General features: G+C 46.5%; 1 protein-coding gene across 1 annotated transcript; it reads left to right on the plus strand.

Annotated features, from left to right (window-relative positions):
* Nucleotides 1–1,424: 1,424 nt before the first annotated feature.
* LOC120977525 (POU domain, class 5, transcription factor 1.1-like) lies at nucleotides 1,425–5,502 on the plus strand. Its single transcript, XM_040405516.1, has 5 exons — nucleotides 1,425–2,027; nucleotides 3,328–3,439; nucleotides 3,548–3,678; nucleotides 4,209–4,373; nucleotides 5,236–5,502. Exons 1-5 carry the CDS (start codon nucleotides 1,425–1,427, stop codon nucleotides 5,500–5,502), a joined length of 1,278 nt encoding a protein of 425 aa, XP_040261450.1.
* The last annotated feature ends 5,464 nt before the right edge of the window (nucleotides 5,503–10,966 follow it).

A 10,966-nucleotide genomic window follows, 5' to 3' on the forward strand; every position in this document is an offset into this window, starting at 1 on the left:
GGTACTATCACGCGCTTACTGCTATGTGGGCGCCTTATTGCGGCACAGTATTCTGTTATCTGCATCCTATATGGCACTGCTCTTTAGTTATTGCAGGTTAGAGATCATTACAGTATTGCAGCAAGCATTTTAATGCTCATAAAAATTCTTCCTTTAGGTGGCGCTGTTCTCTTTGGTCAGTTCTGCAATCTCTCCAATATAAAGTGATAAAAAAAAAACATACCGTGGAAATTTGGAAACAGCCGCTAGGATTGTGTGATGCACTCACTCCAATGGGGCTGAGCTGCAATACCAGTCACAGCCTCAGACTAGAGTGGCGCTGTTCCTAAAAGAGTTGCCCCTGACATGGGGGGTGCATGAAATCGCCTATGTGCATGCTTGTTTGGAAAATGCATAGATGCATGAAACAGATTGAACCTATGGCTAATGCAAATACTGTGTAATATCACCACACAGCCCTGGCCACAAGGTGGCGCTGTTTGCTCCCAAGCAGCGCAGCCAACAGGTGCAATACTGCTGCTGCGGGAATGCTGCGTCTTGTAGTTCCTCTAGAGCAGGGATGCTCAACCTGAGGCCCTCCAGCTGTTGCAAAACTACAACTCCCAGCATGCCCTAATAGCTGTAGGCTGTCCAAGCATGCTGGGAGTTGTAGTTTTGCAACAGCTGGAGGGCTGTAGGTTGGGCATCCCTGCTCTAGAGCAACAGCATGCGGCCATATTGCACCAGTAAAATACAAGTGCAAGATGTGAATACACCCTGATAGAAGGGGTCCAGTCCTGAAGCCGCTGCGGGTCATTCATAGGCAGGGACCCTCAAGAAAAGACCCTGGAACTGATGGTTTTATTGCATCTAATAGTTGGGGAAATGGATTCCACTGATGTAAGCAAAAGCCAGGAAGGGGTCCAATCAGTGTCCACAAGGGGAGGCCTGCTGGGCGTTTGGCATGTGATTATGCATGCACACGGGCTCATTAGCTGCCATCAGGCCTCCCATTAAGGGGTTAAATTGGGCTAATACAATTCTTAAGCAGTTGGATGCTTTTGCAAACATTTTTATTGGGGGAGTTGCAAATTAATTAAATCCAAAAAGGGTTAAAAAATGATAATTAAAACCAAGAAAGGTGCAAGGGGGGGGGTGGGGGTGAGCAAAGGAGCCAATGGCTGATAAGATCAATTAACATGATGATGAAGGGGGAGGGGCAGGGGGTGTAAATGGGCCCTTTAATGGCTTAGCCTTGGAGTTGGAGTCTTCACTTTGCAGGACTGGCTGGACATGAGGCACCTGAGAGCTGGTGCTGGAGGACATCTTTTTTTGGGGTGATACATTGAGGTTTGGGGTCTAGAAGATTTGCTTTTTTTGGAGACCTTTCTGCTTCCTCCTCTGAAGGACTTGCTCGCGCCATCTTCAGGACTGCACTTTTCGTCATGTACAGCCAGCAGGCTTACCCCACCTTTGCCCTGAATCCTGGCCTCATGCAGGAAGGCTTTGGGGGTTACCCTCACCATTCTCAAGCTTTCTTTTTTTCTGCAGCCAAGTCTGACAATGGAGATCTGGGGGATCATCCAGCTCAAGTCATGGCATGGAACCCCCCTCAACTGGAGACCCCCAGTCACCTGACTCTTCATGGACACCCACATCACCTAAGGGAGGAGGCCCCCTGTAATGTGGAGAAGGTTAAAGTGAAGGAGGAAGAGGAGGAGAATGCTGAGAACAAATGCCCCAGCCTTCTGCCCGCTGCGCAGTACTACCCCCATTACTGGAGTAACTCCTTTTGGGCAGGGAATCCTAACCCCACCAACAACCCCCAGAAGAGCGTCAGCGTCCCTGGTTCCAACGTGTACCCGGCTGCGGCCAGCCAGAGCCCCAACACCCCAGGAGAACCTGCGGCTTCCAACATGGAGAGTAGCCGGTGCAGCAGCGCCTCCACCCAGGAGGTGGCCAAGGAGGGTGATGCAGCGGTGAACCTGACGGTGTCCAGCCCCGGGGCTCGGGATGAACTGCTGTCCAGTGATGGGGAGGACGTGCTGGTGAGTGATCCCTTTATCTAATAAACCCATGGCACTACAAACCCCAGCAAGTACCCTCAATTTGTTGGGAGTTGTAGTTGCAGAACCCTTGTCTTTTGCTAGGCTATAAACCTCCTTAAGTGCATAGAAGGATGGGGCTGATTAGATTTAGGGGGCCACATGCTGGCTCTTAAAGGGACATGCACAGTAAGATTTAGGATGTTTTGGACAGTTCTTAAATTCTGCAATACCAGGCTTGGCCTATAGATGTAAATGGCGCTATTTCCTTCAAAATAGGCAGACTCTTTAAGAAAACCATCCCCCATCATGTAATCTATGTATGGGCCGTGGTAAGTTTCTTAAAAACAGGGCTTTCCTTTAAGCATGTACTCTGGGGTCCTTCTAATTTTGGTAGCTTCTCTGCTCCTGTGATTGGGGGTCTCCTGCTCAGAACTGTAGGGGTGAGAAGAAGCAATTGCTATTCGTGTGATTATTGGTGTTGGGTCACTTTAAGAACAATTGGGGGAAGGGGGGGGGGGGGTTTAAAGGACCCTAACATCTAAGGGTGTGTTAACCTAACTAAAGCTTACAGAATGAAATGTTCTGCAGCTTACTATTATACTCTTTCAGTTTATCTCCCATTTTCAAGATCTGTGCATGCTGTCAGTGAATGGAAGGCATTCTTTGTCAGTCCAGACAATGAAAGCTTTGAACTGACCCAGTCTGCGTTTGTTACAATTGTGTCCAGATGCACAAGCTTTGTTAGTTTGATACAATGTATCACTTTAGCTAAAGTGTGACACACCCTCAGCCTGAAGATGTATTAAAGGGGTGTTATAAGTTATCCCCTATTCACAGAATATGGGGTAACTATCCCAACTGGTCACGACGAACAGGGACCCCATATCCCTTGGAATCCCTCCCCTGGTCGAGCATGCACACACAGCTTCTCCATTCTTTTCTATGGGAGTTCTGGAAATGGCGGGGTGCTCTCCAGAACTCCCATAGAGATGAATGGCACGGCGGTGTGCATGCTCGACTGTCCGCTCTGTTTGGGGGGGGGGGGGTCTCTGTTTTGTGATCAGTTGGGGTCCCATCGGTATGGAGTTATCCCATATCCTGTGAATAGGGGATAGCTTGTAACAACTGGAATACCCCTTGAAGTCTGGACAGGTTTGCAGTCTCTGAATGTAAACCAGATGGTGCCCATTCACTGATGGCAAACAAAGATCTTGAAAGCTCGGAATGTTTCCTTGTGCGTTGATGAAGCTCTATTGATACGGCTGTGTGCATGATGTGACCAAGTGATGACGTCTTGCAGGAGATGCCCAGCGAGATGGAGATGGAGCAGTTTGCTCGAGACATGAAGCAGAAGCGAGTGTCCATGGGCTTCACGCAGGCGGACGTCGGCTACGCCCTTGGCGTCTTGTACGGTGAGTGGCCCAGCTGTAATGGAACTACAACTCCCAGCATGCACGAGGCAGTCGGTGCATGCTTTGTCCCTGGTTTCCTGGACCCTAATGTCGCCTTCTGTCTTGCAGGGAAGATGTTCAGTCAGACGACCATCTGTAGGTTTGAGTCCCTCCAGCTGAGCTTCAAGAACATGTGCCAGCTGAAGCCCCTGCTGCAACGGTGGCTGGATGAGGCCGAGAACAATGACAACCTTCAGGAGGTAAGTAGTGGGTGGCACGGGTCGGACCTGAGGTGGTCTTAAAGGAGACATCAGCTTTCTGTTCAATTCTAGTGTTTGAACATGACTCCACCTAGGTGTGATGGGTGGTACTGCAAGCGGCGTTAACCTATTGGTGCACTGTTTCTGGAGGTTTTTTTTTTTTTTTACTATTATGTAAAGTTTATTATGGCGTACTGTCCCTTTAAAGTTTCTCTTTTGAAGCACTTAAAGGGGTTGTCCAGAATTTAGAAAAACATGGCCGCTTTTCTAGAACATAGCTCCTGCAGCAGTGGTGCTGTAATGGACTTAACCCATGGATAGGTGTAGCATGCTTTCTGAAATACTCTTGGAAGAAAGCAAGAATGTGTCTCAATGCAATATCTCCTTGCAGTCAGTGAATGGAAACGAAGCCTATTAAAATTGCCGAGCTTTGGCTTTTTTCAGATCTTGTGCAGCTCTAGGTGCTCTCGTAACGCTTTTGTTTTAGGTTCTTCAGTCCTTTTTTTTAAAGTCTTGACTTTGAATTCCAGATGATCAATCGGGAGCAGGTCTTGGCCCAGTCCAGAAAGAGGAAGCGGAGAACGAATATTGAGAACATGGTGAAGGACAGCCTGGAGACGTACTTCATGAAGAACCCCAAGCCTGGCGCTCAGGAGATGGCGCAGATCGCACGAGAGCTGCACATGGAGAAAGACGTAAGGAGCTGATTCAAGGCCTCATGCACACGACAGTATTTTTTCACTGTCCGCAAAACAGGGTTCCGTTGTTCCGTGATTCGTTTCAGTTTTTGTTTCCGTGTGCCTTCCTTGATTTTTGGAGTATCACCAGACATGAAGGAAAGTGAAAAAAAAAAAAATCTAAGTCAAGTTTGCCTTGCAAATGATAGGAAAAAAACGGACGCGGATGACAATCTTGTGTGCCTCCGTGTTTTTTTTCACGGACCCATTGACTTGAATGGGTCCGTGAACCGTTGTCTGTGGAAAAAAAATATAGGACAGGTCATATTTTTTTGACGGACTGGAAACACGGATCACGGACACAGGATGTAACTCAGGATCAGTACAGGATAAGTAATGTATGTACACAGTGACTGCACCAGCAGAATAGTGAGTGCAGCTCTGGAGTATAATAAATTACTTATCCTGAGTTACATCCTGTATTATACTCCAGAGCTGCACTCACTATTCTGTTGGTGCAGTCACTGTGTACATACATTACTTATCCTGTACTGATCCTGAGTTATATCCTGTTATATACTCCAGAGCTGCACTCACTATTCTGCCGATTCAGTCACTGTGCACATACATTACTTATCCTGAGTTACATCCTGTATGTACACAGTGAATACACCAGCAGAATAGTGAGTGCAGCTCTGGAGTATAATACAGGATATGTTACTAGTAAGTCCTACAGAAATTGGGCAAGTGGCTGCATCCTTGGCCAATTGCTGATTTCTGTAAGGAATTCTCCTATTTGCAGAACCTCGGGGTCAGTCTGCTGCCTGCAAGCTTGTGTATTTTGGTGCAGTTCTTCACATCTCTCTCTCCTCTTCTGCAGGTCGTCCGGGTCTGGTTCTGCAACCGCCGACAAAAAGACAAGAGGCAGGTCCCGGGCAAGGGACACAATGGAGAAGTGTATGATGTGCAGCACATGGTCCACCCTCACATGGGAGCCTTCGCTCTGCCCCAGGATATGACGCCCCAGGGTTATATGGGATCCACAGCATCGCTCTACTCTAATCCCGCATTCAGTCACAAGAACGACATGTTCTCGCAGCCCATGCCCATTGGGATGCCACTCGGAAACCAGATCTGTCGGGAATAGACTGGGACTGTCGGCCTTTCCAACCGTGGTACGGGTTCAAGGGCCTCCACTCATCTCGCTCCCTTGGGAAGACTGTTTTTATTTAACGGACTCTGTTTTAAGACTTATTTTTTATTTTTTGCCTCTTTTGAATTCATAATAAAACGAGGCCGAATCTTGAAAACCCTGAAGACTCTTTAAAATCTGGTTAACATAACTCGATGGACCTGACTACAAGTGGGATTGGAGAGGGTTAATCCAAAGGGGTTGGCCAGCATTCGAAAAACATGGCTGCTTTCTCTAGACAGTGCCACCCCTGGTTGTATTGGGTATTGCAGCTCAGCTTTCTGGAAGGGTTCTGCCTTAATCTTTTTGGTTTAGCCCATTTTTAGTGGATTCTTGTCTTGCTTGTTCAGACCCTTTTAAGGTTTAGTTTTTAAGATAACTTGTCTCCTAGAGACAAAGCCAAAGCCACTTTACTTTGAATTGCACTGATTGTCCTGTAGTCCCTTTAAAGGAATCCAGATTGTTTTTGTGCTGCTTTGGTGGTGACAGGAGTAGATGCAGTATCTTTTTTTATTTTTATTTTTTTTACATTGTGTGTGAAGTTTTTTTTTTGTTTTTTTTTATAACCTTGTATCAGGAGTCAAATTGTGCATGAGACCTACTATGGTGTATCAGTTTATTTATACCTTGCTCTATTGATTTTTTTTTTTTATTTGCTCCAGTCACATCCAGAGCTGCATGAAGTCTCGCTTCTGTTGCTTGTTATCTACACAGTGACAAAAGCATTCTTAAAAAAAAAAAAAAAAAAAGTTTTCAGACTCTTGGCTATGGCTATAAGGCAGGCATCCTCAAACTGCGGCCCTCCAGCTGTTGCAAAACTACAACTCCCAGCATGCCCGAACAGCCTACAGGTATAATCCTACAGCAGGGCATGCTGGGAGTTGTAGTTTTAAAACAGCTGGAGGGCCGCAGTTTGAGGATGCCTGCTATAAGGCGACAAAAGGGGTACAACTGCATTGATGTGTAGCTCTAGCCTAAAGGATCTGGCAGAATGCAGCCTTGGGTGTGACTGGAGTTAAAACCCTGATAGAAATCCATATATACAAGATAACGGCCCTAACTTATTCTACCTAGATGTAGGGAATTGTGCAATTTTTTTTTTTTTTTTGCTTCTGCAAAAGTGGAATGTATTCTGCTCCAGTCACATCCAGAGCTGACTTCCTGTTGAGGTCATGACCATTTTTCCACTCCTGATGTGGCATTTAATATCCCAAAAAGCAGTAGTCTAAACCATGACTTCAAGTGTCCAGGAATGTGAATGCAGCTCTGGCTGTAACTGGAGTATACTGCATATTTACTAGAGTTGAGGTTTATTTGTGACTGTAAAATGAATTGTTCTGCAACGTTCTAACTTGCTTTTATTTTCTGTTATTTTCAAGAGGCTTGCTGTCAGTGAATGTAAACCTTACTCTAGTGGCTGAACCTGTGACAGGAGATGTGTACCAAACCCACAGGTGTGGTGTAGGTACAAGTTTTCAGCTTCTAGATGGGTTTATTCAATAAAAGCAAGCAAAGATCTTATGTGGGTTAACTGAAACGCTCTGCTCCAGGATTTGTATAGAATATTTGGTTTTTTAATCCTTCTGCATTTCATAGGCATAGATTAGACACGTGCTGCCTGGCAGGTGGTTATGGCAGAGCTCAGGTGGTGAAGTCCCTGGTGCATGAGACCTACTATGGTGCCCATCGTGCTCAATCATTATACCGTTTCCTGATGAAGATAGTGATGTGAGATCTGATTGGACGATGCATTATTAAAACTTTACAGTAAACTTACTGTGTGCGGTTCTATTACTATATTAGGGGTACCGCCTTCTGGGCGTTCAATGTGTAAAGGATGTGCACAGTGCCCCCCTTGTGCTCAGGTTGGGTGTGGTATTGCATCCCAGCCTCATTCTAGACTAGAGGCTGGCGACCTCCAGCAGCTCCCAGTGTGCTCCTTAACCCCTTAAGGACCAGGCTCATTTTCACCTTAAGGACCAGGCCATTTTTTCCAAATCTGACCATTGTCACTTGGTGTGAATAACTTAAATGCTTTTTACTTTTCGAGGCCATTGGTTTTTTTTGTCACATATTGTACTTCATGACACTGGTAAAATGGAGTCAAAAAAATTTATTTTTATTTATAAAAAAATACCAAATTTACCAAAATTTAAAAACATTTCCAAGTCTCAATTTCTCCACTTCAATAATACATAGTAATGCCTCCAAAAATAGTTATTACTTTACATTCCCCATATGTCTACTTCATGTACTACTGGCTCTTTATACCCCCCCCCCACCCGGCGTGGCTCTTTATACCCCCCCCCCCCACCCGGCGTGGCTCTTTATACCCCCCCCCCCACCCGGCGTGGCTCTTTATACCCCCCCCCCCACCCGGCGTGGCTCTTTATACCCCCCCCCCCCACCCGGCGTGGCTCTTTATACCCCCCCCACCCAGCGTGGGGAGTGTGTGTGCGGGAAACTTTTTTTCTCCCCCCCCCCCCCCCCCCCCCCCCAAAACTATCTCTGCCTAATCTAACCTTTCCCGGTGAACTTTGAGTGGCTCACGTGGAGGTGCTGGGCTCAGGTGGACGGATGCTCCTCTCTCCACGGAAGCAATGTGGAGGAGGAGAGCAGAGCTGGGGCAAGTTAACCCCTGCCTGTCCAGCCAATAAGAAGCGATCCTGAGAGGTGCTGCGATCGCCGATATGTCGGAGTGCCTGCTGAATGATTTTAGCAGGCATTCTGTTCCGAAATACACAGGGCGTACCTGTACGCCCTGTGTTCTTAAGGATTTGGACATCAAGGCGTACAGGTACGCCCTGTGTCTGCAAGAGGATAAAGAGCTGAGCAAGTGTGCATGATGAGAGTTGTAGTTTCACAACAGCTGGAGGTTGCAGATCCCTGTTCTAGCCAGAATGAATTGAGTGTAGCGTGGTTTATGGAGGGAATCGGCCATGTCTTTCTAATTAGGCTTTAAAAAAAAGTGTTGCTAAATCGTATCTAATAAATAGGTTCCTTCCACAGCTTGTGCTGCACCAACCATAGAAGGAAGGCATGTGAGCCACGACTAGGGGCAGCTCACTACATACAGATATATACAGCCACCACTAGAGGGAGCTCACTACATACAGATTATACAGTCACCACTAGAGGGAGCTCACTACATACAGATTATACAACCACCACTAGGGGGAGCTCACTACATACAGATTATACAGTCACCACTAGAGGGAGCTCACTACATACAGATTATACAGTCACCACTAGGGGGAGCTCACTACATACAGATTATACAGCCACCACTAGGGGGAGCTCACTACATACAGATTATACAACCACCACTAGAGGGAGCTCACTACATACAGATTATACAACCACCACTAGAGGGAGCTCACTACATACAGATTATACAGTCACCACTAGGGGGAGCTCACTACATACAGATTATACAGCCACCACTAGGGGGAGCTCACTACATACAGATTATACAGTCACCACTAGAGGGAGCTCACTACATACAGATTATACAACCACCACTAGAGGGAGCTCACTACATACAGATTATACAGCCACCACTAGGGGGAGCTCACTACATACAGATTATACAGTCACCACTAGAGGGAGCTCACTACATACAGATTATACAACCACCACTAGAGGGAGCTCACTACATACAGATTATACAGTCACCACTAGAGGGAGCTCACTACATACAGATTATACAGTCACCACTAGGGGGAGCTCACTACATACAGATTATACAGCCACCACTAGGGGGAGCTCACTACATACAGATTATACAGTCACCACTAGAGGGAGCTCACTACATACAGATTATACAACCACCACTAGAGGGAGCTCACTACATACAGATTATACAGTCACCACTAGAGGGAGCTCACTACATACAGATTATACAGTCACCACTAGGGGGAGCTCACTACATACAGATTATACAGCCACCACTAGGGGGAGCTCACTACATACAGATTATACAGTCACCACTAGAGGGAGCTCACTACATACAGATTATACAACCACCACTAGAGGGAGCTCACTACATACAGATTATACAGCCACCACTAGGGGGAGCTCACTACATACAGATTATACAGTCACCACTAGAGGGAGCTCACTACATACAGATTATACAACCACCACTAGAGGGAGCTCACTACATACAGATTATACAGTCACCACTAGAGGGAGCTCACTACATACAGATTATACAGTCACCACTAGGGGGAGCTCACTACATACAGATTATACAGCCACCACTAGGGGGAGCTCACTACATACAGATTATACAGTCACCACTAGAGGGAGCTCACTACATACAGATTATACAACCACCACTAGGGGGAGCTCACTACATACAGATTATACAGCCACCACTAGGGGGAGCTCACTACATACAGATTATACAGCCACCACTAGGGGGAGCTCACTACATACAGATTATACAGTCACCACTAGAGGGAGCTCACTACATACAGATTATACAGCCACCACTAGAGGGAGCTCACTACATACAGATTATACAGTCACCACTAGAGGGAGCTCACTACATACAGATTATACAGTCACCACTAGGGGGAGCTCACTACATACAGATTATACAGCCACCACTAGGGGGAGCTCACTACATACAGATTATACAGTCACCACTAGAGGGAGCTCACTACATACAGATTATACAACCACCACTAGAGGGAGCTCACTACATACAGATTATACAGCCACCACTAGAGGGAGCTCACTACATACAGATTATACAGTCACCACTAGGGGGAGCTCACTACATACAGATTATACAGCCACCACTAGGGGGAGCTCACTAGATACAGATAAGATATATACAACCACCACTAGAGGGAGCTCACTACATACAGATATATACAGCCACCACTAGAGGGAGCTCACTACATACAGATTATACAGTCACCACTAGGGGGAGCTCACTACATACAGATTATACAGCCACCACTAGGGGGAGCTCACTAGATACAGATTATACAGTCACCACTAGGGGGAGCTCACTACATACAGATTATACAGCCACCACTAGGGGGAGCTCACTAGATACAGATAAGATATATACAACCACCACTAGAGGGAGCTCACTACATACAGATATATACAGCCACCACTAGAGGGAGCTCACTACATACAGATATATACAGCCACCACTAGAGGGAGCTCACTACATACAGATTATACAGCCACCACTAGGGGGAGCTCCCTACATACAGATATATACAACCACCTCTAGTGGCTTCTGGTTACAGCCATAGAGACAAGGGGTGCCATGTTGGCTGCTGGGCTGTACAAGAGCCAACATAAGGACAACAGTATGTTGTATGAAGCCTCTTTTCCCCTCACCCATGACGGCACCCTGTGCGACTCAGGACCTCCCATCAGGACAGGAAACCTG

Source organism: Bufo bufo, chromosome 8 (assembly GCF_905171765.1).
Source record: "Bufo bufo chromosome 8, aBufBuf1.1, whole genome shotgun sequence".
Lineage (NCBI taxonomy): Eukaryota > Metazoa > Chordata > Amphibia > Anura > Bufonidae > Bufo > Bufo bufo.

Bases quoted from the DNA above. Each gene is read 5' to 3' on its own strand.
- LOC120977525 (XM_040405516.1), top strand. From the start codon at position 1,425: ATGTACAGCCAGCAGGCTTACCCCACCTTTGCCCTGAATCCTGGCCTC. The intron at 3,440-3,547 runs GTGAGTGGCCCA...TCTGTCTTGCAG, and splicing joins CGCCCTTGGCGTCTTGTACG to GGAAGATGTTCAGTCAGACG. The intron at 4,374-5,235 runs GTAAGGAGCTGA...CCTCTTCTGCAG, and splicing joins AGCTGCACATGGAGAAAGAC to GTCGTCCGGGTCTGGTTCTG.